Raw genomic sequence first — 21,455 nt, forward strand, 5'->3', positions numbered from 1 at the left:
AATTTTTTGGATTTCTCTTAGTCCGGAACAGGATAATAAGTTTTAAAAACATTGAAAAATTGACAAAAAAGTCAAATAAAAGAAAAAAATCCAATACAAAATGTTCATGGGTTTCGTAACTATCAAATATTAAATGTCTCTCTGAAATTAAAGAACATCTAATATATAAAATTCTCGTGTCACAGTTTTCGTTGCCATACTCCTCCGAGAAGGCTTGACCGACTTTGATGAAATTTTTTGTGCTTATCCGGTATGTATGAGAATCGGCCAACTATCTATTTTTCATCCCCCTAAATGTTAGGGGTAGTCCACCCCTAAATTTTTATTTTTTTATTTTTTAGACAAAATTTTTAATTTCTATTTTTTTATGATACAACATTAAAAAATACATACAACCCTAAATTTTCAACCCTCTACCATCAATCCCTATTTTTAAATAGCGTTTAGCGGCAAGACAACGTTTGCCGGGTCAGCTAGTTTTTAAATAAAGGTTTCGAATCCACTAAATATATTCGGATAATAGCGTATTTAAGGTTTCAAGAATATAGAATAATGTCGTCAAATATTTATGCGAGTGTTCAGAAATTTATTTTGTGTATACAGCTTTGTTCAATATACCTTTAATGATCGAATCGAAAAATTCCTTTTGTGTTAGATAGTCCATTTTCCGAGAAAGATGTATAATAATAGGCTATATATCATTTTAGTACATTTTTTCTCAAATTATCTCGGATGAAACCGCGGGAAAAAGCTAGTAGATTTATAAAAATTTAAAGTATTTTGAAGAAATTTTCAGCAGAATTATAATATGTTCAGCGACATGAATATAATAGCGTTGCTTTGACACTTTTCTGAGTCAACCAATACTTTTGATGCATTTTGTTGAAAGGTGTAATTTAGTTTCAATAAGAATATGTCTGTGTAAGAATATGTATTAGTTTCCATAACAATGTGTAATATTATTACACCTTGTCTGGAGAATAGGATTTTTCTATAAAAAATTTTTTTTCATAGTTATGTTGGATGTAATATAGCGACGTTGGTTTAGGCGGCCGTGGCGTCATACCTACACGCTACAGAAATATATAAATCTTTGTTGTTATACACAGAGCAGAATATTATTGTAACACGACGCAGACTGTGAACCTTCAGTTTTATTTCTTCGTAATTATTATATATTACAGCAAGATATATACCCCTATCATCAATTGTTTGGGGTAAGTCGACAAAAAAAAAAAAAACAAAAAGACGAAATAGTGGTAATATTTAAAATTAATTTTCATAGTTTTTATGAGTAATTTGACTACAAAATTAATTTTTAACATTAGTCGCTAAGCCTAAGCCTCGTTAGCAGCTATACGTATACTTTTACATTTTTAATTTAAAAAAAAAATATGTAAAAAATTCAATACAAACTTTTCTTGATGTTTATATGAAATATCATATCATTAACTGCACTAGTCTATATCGAAGGTGGTTAACTTTACGTTACACTATGAATCAAAGTAATAAAGTCGACTTGAGTTGTTTATTTTTATATTTTAATGGTGTTCCAATAGCTATTATCACCACTATCATCGTCATCATCATCATCATTTCAGCCTATCACAATCCACTACTGGACATAGGCGGGTTAGTGATAGCTATTATAACGTATATTATTTTAGATGCTCTTTTAGGTCATATTTAGTAGTCGCTTCAGCCTGTAATATCCTACTACTGGGCATAGACCTCTTTCCCCATGTAGCAGAAGGACCAGAGCTTAATCCACCACGCTACTCCAATGCGGGTTGGCGGATATATTCCCTACTATGAGTAACGATCGCTATCAGGTGTACATGATAACAACTGGGACCGACGGCTTTACGGGCTCCCCGAGCACGGTCGGAGACCCACTATTTAGTAGTAACAATAAATAAAGTTTGGAGTTCACAATTAGATCAATACTACATTTTTATGGGAAAACCTAGGTAACAAGTATACAGTTATAAAAAATAAAAAAATTAAGTATGCTAATCGATCCGAAAAATGAACCTCTAATACATTAAATACATAAAAGTTATACAAATGTCAATAAACACATATAATATACCCAAACTAGGAACGGGAATCGAATCTTGGACTTAAGGATCACTGCAAATTACGCTAACGGGTAAGTCATATAATATGAATATCTGTTACAGGATAATGTGGTCAGTCTATTTGTTACTGATTGGTGTAGCACTAGGTTTCTGGTTTCGATGGAGGTACAAAAACCGACGCCTTTTGGAAATGGCAAAGAAAATACCGGGTCCTCCAGCCTTACCGCTTTTAGGAAATGCCGTTAAGTTTATGTGTCAGCCTGAAGGTAAGTGACAACATATTATAACACAACTCCATAACATACCGCATATAATATTCTATTAATATTCCTAATAAAACTGAAAGTTTTTAAAAAGTTTACACGCAACCAAACCGATATTTAACATTTAACATTTTCTCTTATGAAAAATATATTATGAAAAAAAATTGCATTCGATAATATTTTAGTGACTTACGCAAAAATACGTGTAGAGTAACCAAAACTGTGACCTGAGATAGTTTTTCGTTTTTATATATTTTTTTTTTAATTTAAAACTAGAAACAGATTAATCGGTTGTAACGATGTTCTAGTTATGTTTGATGAATTTTTAATTCTACTAGAATGATTACAAAGTTCGAAAATGCTTACTATTTTACAAAATCTATATCTATACAAATAAATAAAATTGGAAAGAGTTTGTTATATTAAAATAACCCCCTTTTAATAAATAAATCATGCAATCAATGTTGCACTTACTCTAATTATGATCTTATACTACTCTTATTACAACTATACTAAAAAACTACAAATATTAATAGAAATAGCAATAATGCAGAAAAACAAAATCTGTCGGTAAGTAATTTCTTAAAAGTAAAAAGTTTTGTCGAATATGTCATGTCCGTGATATTTCATTATATTTAGAACATATTCTGTCAATTGGCGACTGTTTATCAAGATTAGTTAGTTCTAGCAGGTGGTACATAGAACATATTAGGTTTTGAGTTACAATTACGTGGGCGTCTAATTAGGACTGATAGTGATATACAGTCGCCCAGGTTTATTTTGTTATTTATAATTTTTGATGATAACACAAATCGAGTCGATGTAAAGTGTAATTATTTTAAACTTAGCCAGTCATTGATAGTGTGATTGCCTGTGTATGATACCCGCAGCGTGGATTGCTAGGTGTCCAGTAAAGGCTCTTTGTACATTTTCAATGTGCTCAGATTTTATGTTATAGTGAGGATTCCAAACTGTATTTGAAAACTCTAGGCGGTCCTAATAAAAGCATTATAGAGGGTAACCTGAGTTACATTGGAGAAACTTGTGTCGTGTTTGATGAATCCTAGTATTTGTACGGATTATTGGACGCTGTTGTGTATGTGTGACGAAAATGATAGTCTATAATGTCAATAATGACTCCCAAATCAATTTCAGATAACTCGTGTAATATACCACACGGTTTTGTAAAATAACTAGATACAAGTGGTATTTTTTTCTTCACCTACACAAAACTACAAGAGCTCGCTTAAAAGAATTAAGGTCGAACTTATCAAATACACTGCTAAAATCGGTATAAATGGTATCAATCTGTTGGCGGTAGACTCGTAAAGATACCTTATAGGGATAAGTTCGCCCTTGGCAACAATCTTTGTAAAAATGATTAATAATTATGTTCGTTTGTTTAAAGTGCAACAAATAATATACATAAAATAATAAATAATAAGAAAAATTAAATTACTAGTTATTTGGCACTGTTCATCCCGATGAAGACAACATAAGCACATTATATCTTACTCGTACACGAATCTTTGTTAGGTAAGAAAACTTTGTAAATGAGCATAAAACCTAAATTATACGACACATATATATTATTTAAAGCCTAAATAATTTGAAATCGTACATATATACAATATATATGATTGCTTATAAGATTGTAGTATACAATAATAATCTTATTATCTTATTGCCTCCACTGGTGACAAGAGGGCTGGTGCATTTTTTGCCCAGAGAATCGGTATAGCGATTCAACGGGGAAACGCTGCCAGCATTCTCGGCACCATTTCACGCCGACATGATGTGTACCATAACTATCATCAGCAATATTTAGTTCTTAAGTTGTGAAAAAAAAAATTGTTCTCTTGCAAGATAAAATGTAGCAAAGATACTGCAAAGATAGACAAAATGTGGTCAGTAAGTACCACAATTTTTTTTTTTATTTTTTTTCAATTCGAACTAAGACAGTTCTGGAAAATTGCCTCTACACCCCAACTCGAGGAGCGAATTTTATTTCCATGTAAATTCACACATTTGCCTGCTTGTCTGATTAAGTTCATTAATGATTCGATGTACCAAAATAATATATTCTTTTCAGTGGTTTTGATTTTACGATATTTTATCATTGTATAAAAGTGTAGAGTTAATTCTTGGCCATGTTATAAAGGAACATTTGCATAATAATAACGACTCATTAACAAGATATTGTATTCTTGACCCGTGATAGGTTAAAACATTTAAGTAGAATTATACATTAATTGGAGGAAAAACTTAGATAATTACTTTATATCGTAGTAAATAACAAGCTAAATTAAAATTAAGGCAAGCGAATATAAGGTAAAGAGCCAAAGCTTGTAAATAATCACAGATACTGTTGCTGGCAATCTAAAAATACTTTAATGAATTCACGGTTATTTAATAAGTCAGAGAGCTAGACTTTCGTTATTTTATAAAAGGTTACAATTTCTTAGCGCATGCTTCTAACACCGGTAGAAGCGATGCCCAAATGTGAAGTTTAGTTCATAATGGCATTGGCAGATACCAAGTATCAAAAGCCCTCGCGGACTCTAGAGCTATAAATAATTCTCAAGCAAACAATTTTATGTTTTAAAGACAATTTTACGGATGACATTATGTTCAACATTAAATATATAATAATGAAACAACTTTTTCGGATTTTATCGCGGTTTATTATTTTTTTATATGTCAGGACAATATATTAAATAATATAATCTAAGCATAAGTTTACTTACAAAGTTGAATTCAAATATTATTTTTACTAAATATTAATTTTTTTGCATACATAAATTTATACTCGGCTGAGGATTAAAGTTACTGTAATATTTATCAAAGATCTATTTAAGCTTTATCAATATGTGTTTTATAATTATACATTCCAGAATTCGTAAGAGTATTAAAAGAATTAATGAAGGATTATGGTGATGTGCTGAGATTCTGGCTCGCAGCAGATTTGAACGTCGTTGTGAGCAATCCTGACGATATTAAGGTTGGTAGTGTATCTTTTTTAAATGAAAACTTTTGTTGAATTATTTAGCATTGTTTTAATGAAAAAAAAATATACAATTTATTGTGGCCACACTAACGCCCTTACAAAAATATCAAACGTTGGAATAAGTAAAAATATTATATTGAATGTTTGGTGTTTCTCCTATACTGTTATTGGTTCCCATTTTATTAGCTCCATTGGTAACCAAAGTATTGACATTTTGCTGTCCATCCACCGATTACTCCAGTTGTTATCCATTTGCGTTTCACATGCGTAGATATGTGTTGTTGAAAGCATAGAGGTTATGTGTGACCTGAATGTATGTCATACACTTTATGGTAAGACAAAGATTAAAATAATAATCGTAAAAATTGTGGGAATAAATATTAGATTTTTAATTAATATAATACACTAGTAATTAAATACACTTATAATTGATGTTAAGGAAAATGTTTACTAAGCTATTTTAGTTGTGATTTAAACTGATGTAATAAAACTTTATAACCCGTATTCACCCACATTTATTTTATTGCTAAAGTGCTATGTACCTATGCCTCGAAGCATAATATTTTATTTTAAGTAGGTAAAAATGCGTATCATAAATACATATCTATACGAATAAATAAAATTGAAGTGTCTGTTTGTAGTATTAAAATAACCAATTTTCACTAAATGCGTATGGATGAGATTTCGATTAAAAAAAGAGTCATCAAAATCGATACACCCAGTAAAAAATTATAAGGTAACACACATAAAAAATGTATTCAAATTGAGAACCTCCTCATTGTTTTTAAGTCGGTTAATTTTTTTTGAAGTGGAAAAACTTTTCTAAAAACAGAACTTGTAAGTTCTGTTCACAGAGTTGAAGTTAACATCGGTTTACGCTGGACCGTAAAAAATAAAATTAATACATACCGTAGAGGGGCAAAATTATTGATGAAAACCTTGCATGGTATTAAGAAACATTTAGAATATTACTTGGTAAAAAAAAAAAAAAACTTTATTTGAGGAACAATATTTATATGGTTTGTATGCATTAAGGCTAGCAGTCCCTTTAAATTAAAAAAAAAGTTTTTTTTTTTAAATCACATACTATTTATTATAATACTAATATTATTTTATTATTAATTTTTATTCACAGCTTCTCTTAACAAATAACAAAACAAATATTAAAGGACCACAATACAAATACATGGCAGACGTGATCGGTCATGGAATACTGAGTGGGTCAGGTAGGTAATAGATTAATTAACACAAATTTCTACAACAACAAAAATTTAATTTTAAGACGTAAATCGAACTGGACTGATCTAAAAAATCTGTTTATTTCATACCGTTTGTCAGCGTCCTTGTGTTATGGATTTAAATCCCGCGGTGCGCTTTTAACCCTAGATCACTAAACATATTTCATTGTCACCATGTCACTAAACATTCGACTGACAGACGAACAAATAAAACTACAAATATTTGTTTTATTTATAATATGTCGGAAAAAAAAACAATATGGCACGGATGAGTCATTATTGTATATTAAGTTTTAGCAAATAAACATGTGTTTTAACTACTTCTCACAGTCATTACAGGTTAAAACCGTGTGCTTCCCACAAATGGCTTTCTTACACATGTAGCACGAGTATTTGGTCATCCTGCGTTTTTTATATGCGCAAAATCCTAAATTTTTCGCTTGTTTATCTGTTCTTGAGTTGAACTAGTTGCAGCTTCATCAATTTTCAAAATATCTTTTATGGTTGCTGTAATATCCCTTCTCAAAGTTAATGTACCATAGCGTTCGTGTAGCAAGGTTCAGTATGGCCATCAGCTAGTTTTTGGATGAGAGCTCTACGCTTCAAGGGCTTTTGACCTAGCTTGACCATATTAGGCGCATAAATAACATATACGTTGACCATGGTCAAATTTAAAATGTTATAAAATACTGCTTGAGATGCTGCTGTTAGTTTTACGATTAGCACTCATACCCGAACACATTTGATCGATGGTAGCGACGGCGCCTTTGGTACTATTATAGAAATAAATTATTTCTGGTTTACTTGTCACGCCTTTAATATTAGGTTGATTTTTAGCAGTGCACAGAAAATATACCATCTTGTTATACTTAGGTTTGAATGACACTAGAGCTTTCTCAGCAGCAAAACCAAACATAGAAGTGCCAACATGCTTATCTTTTGGGTTTTAATTACTGATGGAATCTCTTTCTTATTACTGCGAACAGTACCAACAATAGTCAATTGGTTAGAATCATGCAGCAGTTCTGCAGCTAAAGGAACAGAAGTAAACCATATCCAATATTCCAATATCTATATTAATGTTTCTATTATTTCCATATAAAGGTTCATACAAATGCTTCACGTACATTCCAAGAGGCAAATTTATTATTATTATACAAACGACAAACAATATTGTATCGCATTTGACCAATATAAGCATTAATAAACAAAAAAAAAAAAAAAAAAATTCAAAAGCAATGTAGATTTTTTGCACAAGGTGTCACTAAACATTCGTTTGTGGGTCGAATAATTCGCAATATCTCCGGAACTGTTATGAGTGCAACTGCGTCTCTTCCGCATGTGACAATAATTAACCAATTAGGAAGGTACTGACGCGGGCAACGCAGTTAGGCGTCGGGAACATACCTGCACACCGAATGCGGAAGGGGTCTGTCGACTGTGAGACGAATGATTAGTGATCTAGAGAAGGGATTCTATAGGTATTATAGATAACGTTCTACGTGAAAAAAAAATATTGTAGCCCTTTTTTAATGTTTTTTCTTTGTCTTTGTCTTTATACAAGGTACTCAAGTGGCAAAGTACTTTTGCATAACCGTCCAATACTATATTCCTTAGCCCTAAAAGCGTCGAAAAAGTGAAATAATAATACTAACTGCCGCATACACCTAAAGAACCACATATTATGGAAACGAACTATATTTCTCGTAGAATGTTTTTTCTTATTGTAAGTTATAGCCATACTTACGCGCACACGAAATGTATTCTTCGGAATGAATATATCAAAGTAACTATTTAAACAAAGTACAATTTAAAAATGGACTAGGAATTATTTTTCACGCGAAACGTGTTCTGTTACACCTACAGCTCCCTTTTTAACCGACTTCCAAAAAAGGAGGAGGTTCTCAATTCGACTGTATTTTTTTTTTTTTTTTAATGTATGTTACATCAGAACTTTTGACCGGGTAGACCGATTTCGACAAATTTTGTTTTAATCGAAAGGTGCTGTGTGCCAATTGGTCCCATTTAAATTTATTTGAGATCTAACAACTACTTTTCGAGTTATATCTAATAATGCGTTTTTACTTGACGCTTTTTTCGTCGACCTACGTTGTATTATACCGCATAGCTTTTTACTGGATGTACCGATTTTGATAATTCTTTTTTTGTTGCAAAGGGGATATCCTTAGTTTGGTACCATGATAAGGAAACCAGGATCTGATGATGGAATCCCAGAGAAATCGAGGGAAACTCTCGAAAATTTGCAATAACTTTTTACTGGGTGTACCGATTTTGATAATTTTTAATTTAATCAAAAGCTGATGTTTATCATGTGGTTACATATAAATTTTATCGAGATCTGATAACTACTTTTTGAGTAATCTTTGATAACGTGTAGTTACTTCACTATTTTTTCGTCGATCTACGTCTCTCTATCTTCGTTGTATTACCCTTCGATGTAATTGAAGTCGGTTTTTTTTTCGTTTGCGAGCAAACACAATTATTGAAGGAAAGTACAACTCCCTTTTTGAAGGAAAGTCAGTCAGAAGTAAGCGTTTTTTATATATGTACTTATATTCACAATTTCGAAATGACACAGCATAACTTAATTCAAAACTTTATACCTACCACACGTTTAAATAAACACCCAAACTTTTCAGCCTTATAATAGATTATTAGATTATTAGGTAGTATAGATTATGTACAAGTTGTTTTATTATTAACTAGCGACATCTGTCGGTCCATATTCTTTTACACGATCACGTGATTATTTATCACCTATCATATACTAAAACCTTCTCCGAAACACGCTGCATCTTATGTATAAGTATTATTCCGATCGGTTCAGTAGTTTTTGCAGTATAACCAAACACAAAACCGGCTCTACATTTATTGGTATAGATAAATAGATTACAGGAAACGTGTAAATATAGTATTTATATTTCAGGGTCTGTTTGGCGAAAACATCGTAAAATCGCAACACCGAACTACGGTAAACGGGCGATCGAAAGCTATAACGATATTTTTAACAGTGAAGTAGATTCGCTCGTTCATAAACTCAATAGCTTATGTAAAGACCAGGATATCGATATTTACAAGTACATTGTCCAGTGTACTAGTTACACGGTTTGCCGTAAGTACAACCAGAACTTAGTACCACCATCAAATTATTGTTTTTAATACAAATTATTACTAAAATAATACAAATTTTATGTAGGTATATCTATTTACTTACTTACTTGGCTTATAGATATACACTTTACTTATTTTTTTTAAGTACTAAAAGTTCTAGTCAATCAATTAATAAATTGTTTTATTAATATAAATGGAAGCCATTTCCTCAATTCCAGAAGCTCTAATAGGTCTTTCAAAACACGAAACTTTGGGACTACCACACCTGCAGAGTCTCATTGATAATACGCCAACGTAAGAAAGAAATTTTTGTTTATTTTTTTTTAATTTACTAGCCGATCCTCTAATTTTACCAACTATAACATTTTTACGCATCAAAAATATAAGTTTCGGCATCGACGGTTAATTTTTTTTTAACCGACTTCCTAAAAAGGTGAAGGTTCTCAATGCGATTGTATTTTTTATGTACGTTACATACACTTTTGAATAGGTGAACCAAAATTGATGATTTTTTTTAATCGAAAGGTGGTGCGTGTCATGTTGTCCCGTTTAAATTTAATTGAGATCTGATAACTATTTTTCAAGCTATATCAAATAATAATAAATTATTTTTTGTCAACCTACATTGTATTACACCGTATAATTTTTCACTAGTTGTACGATTTTGATAATTCACATTTTAATCAAAAGCTGATACTTGCCATGTAGGCCCTTTTAAATTTTATTGAGATCTGATGACTACTTTTTGAATAATCTATTATAATGCTTATTCACTTGACTATTTTTTCGTTTACCTACGTTGTATCTACGTTGTATTATCCACAACTGGTACAACAGGATATTTAGATATCATTCCTAACATTATCGTTTACAGACTATACGACATTGTATTTGATAGAATGACGAAATGGTACCTACAGATAAATCCTATTTTTTGGATAACAAAATCATATCAACAGCAAGAACAATTCAAGCAGCAGATCAATGATCTAAGTGCGAGTATATTAAAACTTCGCATGAAGAAGTTGACTGAATTAGATGACAAGTTATATCTAATGAATACAACAGAAGACTCATCGAAAAATACACAGCTAAGCGTGATAGATAGGTTTTTGTTATCTAATGAATTAGATACTAAGGAGTTAATAGATGAAACATTTACAATTTTTACATCAGTAAGTTATTTATCTTTTTCTAACTAGATTAAGAGTGTTGTATACTCTATATTTATTGTTAAATCTATATTAATATATGCCTCATTATTTATAAATCATTGATAAACAATCCCTACTAATATATAAATGTGAATGTAAGTTTGTTTGTTACGCTTTCACGCGAAAACTACTTAACCGATCATCACGAAACTTAGTACACATATTCATGGAGGTATTAAAAGTAACATAGGGTACCTTTTATTCCAAAAAAAAAATCATTGCGAGCGAAGCCGCGGGTAAAAGCTAGTTATAAATAATTTTAAATCTCTCAATGTGTAAAAATAAAGGGGAAGTGTCTATTCTTAAATATTAAGTTGATTATTTAATTTGAAACATTGTGACGATTCAGCCTGTAACATCTCACTGCTGAGCATAGGCCTCTATCTCCATGTAGGAGAATGATCGGAGCTTAATCCAACACGCTGCTCTACTACGGGTTGACGAATTATTCAAGACTATAAGTAACGATCACTATCAGGTGTCTATGACAGCATTCGGGACCGACAGCTTAACGTGCTCTCCGAGGCACTGTGGGGAAAACCTATAAGAACAGACACCCAGACCGGTATTTACTCATATACAATATTAATTATAAGCAACAATCGAAACAGCAATCCCTACTAAGATTACTTGTTTGAGCGCATATACTACATACGTACCTCTACACCAGAGTGATGTCCAAACGTTTTAAATATACAATAAAATTTGTTTACTCTATACAAATAAAAAAAAAATGGAGTGCCTGTATGTAATATTAAAATAACCGGTTTTTACTAAATGCATATGGATGTATATACAGTACATATTCCAAAATATTATTTTTTACAATATTTGTCTGTCTGTCTGTTTGTTTCGGTTAATATCTGAAACGGCTGGACCAATTTTAACGGGACTTTCACCGGCGGATAGCGGATGTAGTAAGGAGTAATTTAGACTACTTTTATTTTAGAAATTTATTTATTTTATAGCTCTGAGAACTGAACAAAAACTTTTTTGTTAAATTCCACGTGGATGAAGTCGCAGCTACACCTAGTTATAAATTTAATGTTTCATTATTAGTTTAGAATATGGGCCAGTAATTGTAGCAATAATTATTTTATCACATAACAACAATACTTTTTAGTTTTGTAGTAACAATACGATTAAAGGATAAAAAAATGTAGGTTCTATGTACTCAGTTTTATAATGTTTTGTATAATTATTCCGACATAACAATTTCTACTAATAAGTATTACTAATTATTTTTTCAGAGTCAGGAAGCTTCAGCTAAGATATCTTCATTTTTAATACTAATGATGGCATACCATCAGACTTGTCAGGTAAAACTTATAGAATAAAATTACTACGTAGAGAAACTAAGTAATTAGGATAATGAATTATTAAATTAATACCTTTTCTTTGTTTAATCATTTCAGGAAAAACTTTATAATGAAATAATTAACGTCCTTGGTAACGACGATAAACCGATAACTGATGATGATCTAAAGCAAATGCCGTATTTAGAAATGGCCTTTAAAGAAGTTCTCAGGCTATTCCCTATAGGAGCAATGATGCAAAGAACTATTAGTGAAGATATTGCTATTAGTAAGATAGACTTTAAAATTGTATCCACAGCTTTGATTTTAAGTTCCACATATAATTGCGCATTTAAGCTCAATTTTAGTACCTATAGTTTTTATGTGAAAATTATAATGTAGCAACTACTGTTTGTCCAAATTAAATAAATAAATAACAGTGATGCAACAGACATCACATCCAATTCGCACCTAGCTTCTTGTAGATACTCTCATCTCAGTAATAGAATCGAATGTTTAATATAGTATACACTAAAACATCAGTTTAATACACTAAATTTAAGTTAAAATTAATAAAATGGGTAACATAGGAGTAATAAAAATATGTTGCCTTTTATTTCAAAATATCGACGAGAAAAGAAAAATTCCTAAACACTCCATTTCCCCTATTTCCAGGTTCATACACAATTCCAGCTGGAGCTTCGCTAGTAGTACCGGTGTATCATATTCACCGGGATCCTAGATTCTGGGACGAACCAGATGCATTCGACCCTGAAAGATTTACTCCGGAAAATATAAAAAGACGACCCACTTACTGTTATATACCTTTCAGCTTGGGGCCAATGGACTGCTTAGGTAATTTGTTAATCAATATTAATATTATAAAGCTGAAAAGATTGTTTGTTTGTTTAAACGCGCTAATCTTAGGAACTACTGGTTCGAATTGAAAAATTATCTTGTGTTGGATAGCCCATGTATATGTATGCTGTATATAGCATATGTACGGTCGAATTAAGTAACCTCCTCCTTTTTTGAAGTCGGCTAAAAAACCGACTTTATTGACATGTACCTACTATTAACACAACGTACGTATATATACGAAATAATAGTCACATAAACACGTATTATTAAAGATTACTCAAAACTTGTTATCAGATCTAGGTCTCAGAATTTAAATGGGAAAATACGTTTGAAAGTTCTGAGGTAACATACATTAAATAATTGTGTTTGCTCGCAAAAGAAAAAAAAACCGACTTCAATTACATCGACAAGTAATACAACGTAGATCGACGAAAAAATAGTCAAGCAACTACGCTTTATCAAAGATTACTCAAAAAGTAGTTATCAGATCTCGATAAAATTTATATGTGACCACATGATAAACATCAGCTTTCGATTAAATTAAAAATTATCAAAATCGGTACACCCAGTAAAAAGTTATTGCGGATTTTCGAGAGTTTCCCTCGATTTCTCTGGGATCCCATCATCAGATCCTGGTTTCCTTATCATGGTACCAAACTAGGGATATCCCCTTTCCAACAAAAAAAGCATTATCAAAATCGGTACACCCAGTAGAAAGTTATGCGGTATAATACAACGTAGGTCGACGAAAAAAGCGTCAAGTAAAAACGCATTATTAGATATAACTCGAAAAGTAGTTGTTAGATCTCAAATAAATTTAAATGGGACCAATTGGCATACACCACCTTTCGATTAAAACAAAATTTGTCGAAATCGGTCTACCCGGTCAAAAGTTCTGATGTAACATACATAAAAAAAAAAAAAAAATACAGTCGAATTGAGAACCTCCTCCTTTTTTGGAAGTCGGTTAAAAAATACAGTCGAATTGTAAACCTTCTCCTTTTTATGAAGTCGGTTAAAACGTCTCTGCTCACCATTACTGCATCACACGATTTCAGTCGCCATCTTCCTTTTAACACCACGGACCTTATATTGTTTCCTAAAGAGTAAACTCCTTAAAAAATCTAAAATAGACAGTTGCAAACTATTTTAAATTTTCTTTTTTACTTTTTTTTTAATTTCAGGACGATACTTTGGCGCTAAATTGATTAAAACAATCGTCGTTAAGATATTGCGAAGGTTTAAAGCAACGACAGACAAACAGTACAAAAATCTTCGTATAATAATTTCAATATCGGCAACATCGTTGGACGGTTTTCATGTTAAACTAACACCAAGAAAAGGGGAATGAAGTTGATTTAGTTTTTTGTTTTTTTAATTTTTTTAATAATAATAAAATATAATAAAGGGAGTGTGAAATGGTTGTTGTGTTTTAACACGTATTTTTACTTATCACATTTTATTTAAATGAAATCAAAATCAAAAATTACATATTTAAACAGGCTTCATAGGCACTTTTAAATTGTCTTTTTATAATTAAAATTTTATTAGTTTTCAATCAATTAATTATATACCTATAATTAAAGCTGCAAAATGAAGCTACCATCGATTCGGAATTCGACTGCTGCTTCTGAGAAGAATTAGAAAGAAACTTCGCAGTAACTCTTTTAAAATACTGTTTTTTATTATAAAATTAGTAAAATCTTTGATGAAATACATCACCGCTAATTCCTTGTGAATAATATAATCTTGAAGCGAATAATATGCTTTAGATATTAAATTATTTTTATTGAACTCTAAATATAATTAAAAAAAAATTATTATATATATAATATTAATATAATAAACATGCATAAGTAATTAAACGAATATCTTACACTAATTACAACTTCAATACATTTATATTAAATTAATACAATTAATTTTTGGGGGATAGAAACATAACTGGGGTAAATGAACTTGTCTTCACTAAAATGTTTTAGATGCACTCTCTGCTGTTTTATATAAGCTTCTTGGACCGTACTTATATTTATTTATATTACACCCCTTCTATCGTTCCACCCAAGACCCGTGGTCGTCGCGAGCGATCGCTCGAGGTCATAGCTGATGACGTCACTATTTGCGACCACAGCGCTCACAAAATATAAGCTCGTCAAAGTTGACTTTCATCAAAACGTGTAGGGAATTTAAAAAAAAAACAACTTTCAATGTAAATGTAATGTAATGTTTTAGAAAAGCATATTCGACTTACGATAATCTTTCTTCATTGGTTACTAATGTACAGATTGGATTTTCTGAGAAAAAATGCACAGTAGGATGTTTCCTGGACATATATAATGCGTATAATAATCTTGATATTACATCACTACTTAAAATAATAAATGATCTAGGAGTAGGAATTAAAATATGCACAATAAAAAATAAATTGTGGAATTTCCTTATAGAAAGACGGCTTACTATACAAAAAAATGATGGTATCATGTGTCGTTATACAGGCCGTGGTTTGGCGCAAGGTTATCCTATTTCACCACTCCTTTTTAGTTTGGCTACATTGCATGTTTCTAGATATATTAAAAACGTGTATATGTCCCAATATGCAGACGATTTTGTCCTATATACGACCGGTATAAATGCAGAGGTGTGTAGTCATAAATTACAAATAGCATTAAACGTTTTATCACAGTTACTTTCAAATCTGGGTTTAAAAATATCTCCATCTAAAAGTAAAGTGTGCGTTTTTAAAAGAGGATGGAGACGGGAATCTGTATACCTTACTTTAGGAAATCGGGATTTGCAGTTGGTGTACAGTGTTAGATATTTAGGAATGTGATTGGATAAGTCGTTGAAATGGTCAAAACACATTAAAGAAATTATAGAAAATGTCAAAGTTTTTAAATATCTTCAAAGTTTTAGTGGGATTGGGGTGGGGTATACACCCATCACACTTACGCCGTTTGTACATAGCTATTATTAGAAGTAGGTTAGATTATGGTAGTTTTTTTTATGATTCATGTAGTAAGACTCTTTTAAACAAACTTGATGTAATACAGAACCAATGTATGAGAATAATAGGTGGTTTTATTAGAACTACAGCTATTCATGTTATGGAATGCGAATTAAACTTACCTCCTCTAAGTGTTCGTAGAAAATATTTGGCAGGAAAGTATTTAATAAAATGTAAATCGTTAAGAAGTAAAGATGTATGTTATTTATTTAATAGTTTAGAAAATCGAATCAACAATAGTTATCGGAGACATAAAAAGAAACCATTGCTCCTGCAATTACATCAAGTTTTAAAAAATAAACAGGTTTATAGTAGTGATAAATTAGAAATGTTTTCTCTTCAGACCTGGGTTAGTAATATGGATCTAGGGCCAGCTATTCAACCAAACATTGATGGTATCGTTGTAACTAAATATAATTATAACAATAGTTTATTAGCTAATATGTGTAATCATTTCATACAAGATCGCTATAGTCAATTTTATAAAAAATTTACAGACGGTTCCAAAGATCGATCAGGTGTAGGTGCAGCTTTTTATGATATTCAGAATAACAGTCAGGCTTGCTTCAAAATTACGTCAAATATCTCAGTAATGCGTGCGGAATTAATTGCCATAGCAGAAGCTTTGTCTTATGTTGCTGATACTCCGGGTCAGGATATAGTCATTTTGTCGGACTCGAAAAGTGCACTACAGCACGTGGCTAGCTGTACCTCGATCGTTCGAGGATTTCCGATAGCATACTCTATAATGCGGTCTATGTATGAAATGATTGTACAAAATAGAAAAGTGATACTGCAATGGATACCTTCACATGTCGGCATTCCAGGGAATAAAAAGGAGGCAACTTAGTTCGAAATGCAATAGTAGAGGGAATAGAATTACACTGTGTACCATACTATTCGGATGTACTGGGCTCGTTAAAAGATATGTGTTGGAAGGAGTGGAAAGAACATTTTGACGAAAGAGCCTTAAGCAAAGGAATATGGTACAAGACTATTCAACCAGCTTTATTGCGGGGTGCCTGGTTTGTCGATACAGGTTTAAGTAGACAAGAAGTCATCACAGCACATAGGCTTCGATCCGGACACATTCCATTAAATAGAAGTGGCTTCCTAATGAAGAAATTTGATCCGCCATTGTGTGTTGTGTGTTGTAGAATGTGACCGAGTAGAGGACATATCATGTTTTAATGGAATGTGTGCGAATCGAAACTGAAAGAAGTTTGTTTTTTATGCAGTACCCAGAATATAATTTAAATAATGTGGGGATATTCAACAGTATCTTGGCTTCTCCAACTTCTGAAGAGGCTAGAAATGTGTATAAATTAGTCCTAATATATTTAAAGAGACGTTGTTGATTTAATTAAGAACGATGGAGGTGACGTGGTCACTGTGTGACAAAACCTCCAATTTTTTTTAGAATTAAAAAAAAATCTTTCAATGTCAAATTGTGAATGTTATCTCTCATTCTTTTCCGCAAAAACGAAACGATCAATTCCCGAGAATCCATGTTGAATTAAGTTTTACTCTAATTCATGTGGAATACTCGCTCATAACCTCCACAGTTCCAAGTTTTCACCATGGCGCCATATTGCGAGCACACAGCTGACACCTGACACTTGACAGCGCTCAAATATGCGTTCCACTTATAAAGTTCCTTCACAACGCCCCCGGCTTTTTTTAACTTAAAGGAACGGCAATTTCAGCGGTCGTGATCGATGGCGTTGTGGACCTTAGGTGGAACGCATCCAATTATAACTGTCACTTGTCAATTAGAGAATTGTCGAAAAAAAAAAAAAAAAAAAAGCGCGGGAACTTTGAAGTGAAAAGGCGGTCTTTTTTTTTCAAATATTTTATTAATTTTATAATTCATTCACTGGAGTTTTTTATAAATAAATACTTATAAATTAATCAAGAGATGGGGAGAAGTAAGAAAAGGAAAAAGAAGGAGGAAGATAACGCTGAGGACGACTCGTTGAGCTCCGACTCCGAGTCCATAAAATCTGTTGAGCTAACAGACGCCGAAAGGTATGCCCCGTTTCGGGTAGCCGATTACGTGCGGCACTACCCTGAGAACGGGGGTAATTTTGACTATATTGTATTCCTGGAGAGTACAGAGGCTGACAAGCCAATCGGAACAAGAGACATGATGACACTCGCTAATAGCATAAAAAAATATAATAAAGGCGTGAAACAACTAAAACGCATTAATAAAAGTAAAGTTGGAGTTATCTTTGATAGACCTGCTTTTGCTAACGCGGTCTTAGGCAACAAAAAATATCTTGATGGGTACAAACTTAAAGCTTCCCTTCCGGCTGCCGCTACAGAGGTCACTGGGGTAATTTCTCATGTGCCTATAGAATTATCCAATAAAGAAATATATTCAGCTCTAACTAGCACGAAAAATATTATATCTATACGAAGATTTATGCGACGTGTAAGAGAAAATGGAGAAATAAAATTAATCCCCACAAAAACAATTTCTATAACCTTTTCCTGTCCCAATTTACCAGATAGTGTGGACCTCAACAGCTGGCGGTTCGAAGTACGGCAGTACATCCCGCCAGTAAAGCAGTGTCTAAAGTGTTTAAGGTATGGTCATATTGCAAAATTCTGTAAAAATTCACAAAGATGCAGCATTTGTGGCGAAGGTCACAATTTTAAAGATTGTCAGACTCCTTATACTGCAGCCAGTTGCTGTCACTGCTCTGGCAATCACATTGCCATATCCCCTGCATGCCCTGTTAAAAAAGAAAAAATCCAGCTTAACAGAGATAAATTTCAGAAAAAAAGCTTTGTTGATGTTTTAAACAGCTCTCACTTTCCATCATTAAACAAAACTGATCAGTTCTTATCTCTTTTAAATTCCGAAATAATACTCAAATCTATTACAGAAGCTTTAGTAAAACTTATAACACTAAACAAAAATAATGAAATACCTATCTCTTCCCAAAATATTAAAAATGTCCTGCAAGATACATTAAAAAAGGTTACTAATAAATAATTTGTACTTTATGGATACTTTAAATATTGTGCAATGGAATGCTCAGAGTATTCTACACAATCAACATATTTTTAATTATTTCCTTTTGGACAAAAATATTCACATTGCGTTAATTTGTGAGACTTGGTTAAAGCCTTGTCAAAAATTTAAGATACGTCATTACAATGTAATTCGTCTTGATTCAGGAAACACCCACAATGGCGTAGCCATATTAATACATAGCTCTATTTCTTATTCTAAAATTGATACTTTTTATGATGACTCCATTCAAAATGTTGTTGTTCGTATAAAATACTCTAGCAACAAAGAACTTACTATCATAAGCTTTTACAGTCCAACTAATTGCAATCCTGCTTTTTCTAAATCTAAACTAGACAGGTTAATTAAAAGTTTACCAGAACCAATCTTCCTAGCAGGAGATTTTAATGGTCTAAACTCAGCCTGGGGCTGTTCTACTTCTAATTGTCGAGGCAAAGACATTTTAGAGTCTATCAATAACAATAATTTGGTTATACTTAATGACGGAAGTATGACCACTGTTGGTTCGCACATATGGAGACAGAATGCTCTTGACTTAACCATAGTATCACCTTCATTGGCTCTAGAGTGTGACTGGTCAGTACATGACGATCCCTTAGGCAGCTACCACTTTCCTGTAATCACAAAAATTTTACTTAATAACAATCATTACAATGCCACTCCTATTCCCAATAGTAGCTCACTACCCTGCTTCCCTAACCTGAACAACGTTGATTGGAACATTTATAATTTAAATGTCCAACTATTGCTCACTGAATTTTCTCTTGATACACAAGACCCCCTTCATAACTACACAAAATTTACAGATATTTTACACTCAGCACTGTGGAAATCATCTTCTATTTCTAAGCACTCTTTGGTTAATACAGCTTTATCTTCATGCTCTCCTTCTAACTTAAATAAAAAAAAAAAACTTCTTCCTTGGTGGAATTTCAATTGCACCAAAGCCGTATTAAATAGCAAAAACGCTTATTTGACTTTTAAATCTGATCCCACTGAGGCTAATTACATTAATTTTAAAAGACTACAAGCCACCAAAAAATATATTATCAGAAATGAGAGAAGAAACAGTTGGATAAAACTTTGTGAACAATTTAACAGATCGACTCCTATATCAGTCATTTGGACGTATATGCGAAAATTTAACAAAAGCTATTCTCCACCTTCCCATAACAACTCTGACTATTCTTGGATCTTTGATTTTCTCAAAAAATATACTCCAGATACTGTAGAGCCAGCCTTTAATCTTAATTCTTTCTGCCATATTCTTCCTAATCAAAATTTTATTATAAAATCTTTTACCATTGTCGAATTAAATTCTGCTATTTCATCCAGAAAAGACTCTACACCTGGCCTTGACTACATTTCATATAAAATGCTTAAACACCTGTCTTCTCAATCTAAACTAATTTTATTAAATATCCTGAATCTTCTTTGGGAGCATAATCTTATTCCTATGGATTGGAAGGTTGATTGTTTAGTACCTATCTTAAAACCCAACAAGGACAAGTTTAACTTTGATTCATATAGACCTATAGCATTGACTTCTTGCATGGGAAAAATATTTGAACAACTTTTAAAACAAAGATTGGAACATTTCATAGAGTCTAATCATATTTTACCTTCTAATCAGTTTGGTTTTAGAAGAGGCAGGTCTTCAAGGGAGAGCATTGCTCACTTACATCTTGATATTTATAATGCTATACAATCAAAGCAAGCTCTCGCTGGAGTTTTCTTCGATGTAGTTGGAGCCTTTAATAATGTTAACCATCATATTCTATCCACGGAATTAGCTGCGATTGGTTTACCTGTAAAAGTTATACAATGGATTTTTAATTTTTTGCACAGTAGGAAGGTATTTGTTAAGTATGATAATAGACTTATTGGTCCAAGGCTTTCTCATAAAGGTACATGTCAAGGTAGCATTTTGAGTCCATTGATTTTCACACTTTATATACATAGATTAAACTTAATTCTAGGCTCTCATATATACAATTTACAGTTTGCTGATGATTTGGTAGTCTATTGTTCTAGTAATAATATAACTACCCTAAATCTTAAGTTAAACGAAGCTTTAGTTAAATTAAATTCTTATTTTAATTATCTTGCATTGGACATTAGCTTTGAAAAGTCTAAAGTCATAGTTTTTAATAAAGTAGGGTCTGAAAGAATTAAAATAAACTATAATAATATATCTCTTCTTATCACAAATGAAGTTAAATTTTTAGGTGTTATATTCATGAATAACTTATCATGGAACAAATATGTAGACCACATAGTTGATAGAGCTCTTAAGGCTCTTAATATTTTAAAGTCT

At 32.0% G+C, this 21,455-nt stretch overlaps 1 protein-coding gene across 1 annotated transcript; it reads left to right on the forward strand.

Annotated features, from left to right (window-relative positions):
- Positions 1–1,099: 1,099 nt before the first annotated feature.
- Positions 1,100–14,527, forward strand: LOC123663385 (cytochrome P450 4C1-like). The gene is made up of 11 exons (XM_045598072.1): positions 1,100–1,217; positions 2,184–2,347; positions 5,239–5,345; positions 6,487–6,577; positions 9,537–9,722; positions 9,940–10,015; positions 10,596–10,896; positions 12,186–12,254; positions 12,351–12,519; positions 12,906–13,085; positions 14,276–14,527. The coding sequence occupies exons 2-11, from the start codon at positions 2,188–2,190 to the stop codon at positions 14,440–14,442; spliced, it is 1,506 nt and encodes a 501-aa protein (XP_045454028.1). The 5' UTR covers positions 1,100–1,217; positions 2,184–2,187; the 3' UTR covers positions 14,443–14,527.
- The last annotated feature ends 6,928 nt before the right edge of the window (positions 14,528–21,455 follow it).

Source organism: Melitaea cinxia, chromosome 20 (assembly GCF_905220565.1).
Source record: "Melitaea cinxia chromosome 20, ilMelCinx1.1, whole genome shotgun sequence".
NCBI classification, from domain to species: domain Eukaryota; kingdom Metazoa; phylum Arthropoda; class Insecta; order Lepidoptera; family Nymphalidae; genus Melitaea; species Melitaea cinxia.

Coding starts and splice junctions, on each gene's coding strand:
- LOC123663385 (XM_045598072.1), top strand. CDS start 2,188: ATGTGGTCAGTCTATTTGTTACTGATTGGTGTAGCACTAGGTTTCTGG. Junction 6,578..9,536: donor TGGAATACTGAGTGGGTCAG/GTAGGTAATAGA, acceptor TTTATATTTCAG/GGTCTGTTTGGCGAAAACAT. Junction 13,086..14,275: donor GGGGCCAATGGACTGCTTAG/GTAATTTGTTAA, acceptor TTTTAATTTCAG/GACGATACTTTGGCGCTAAA.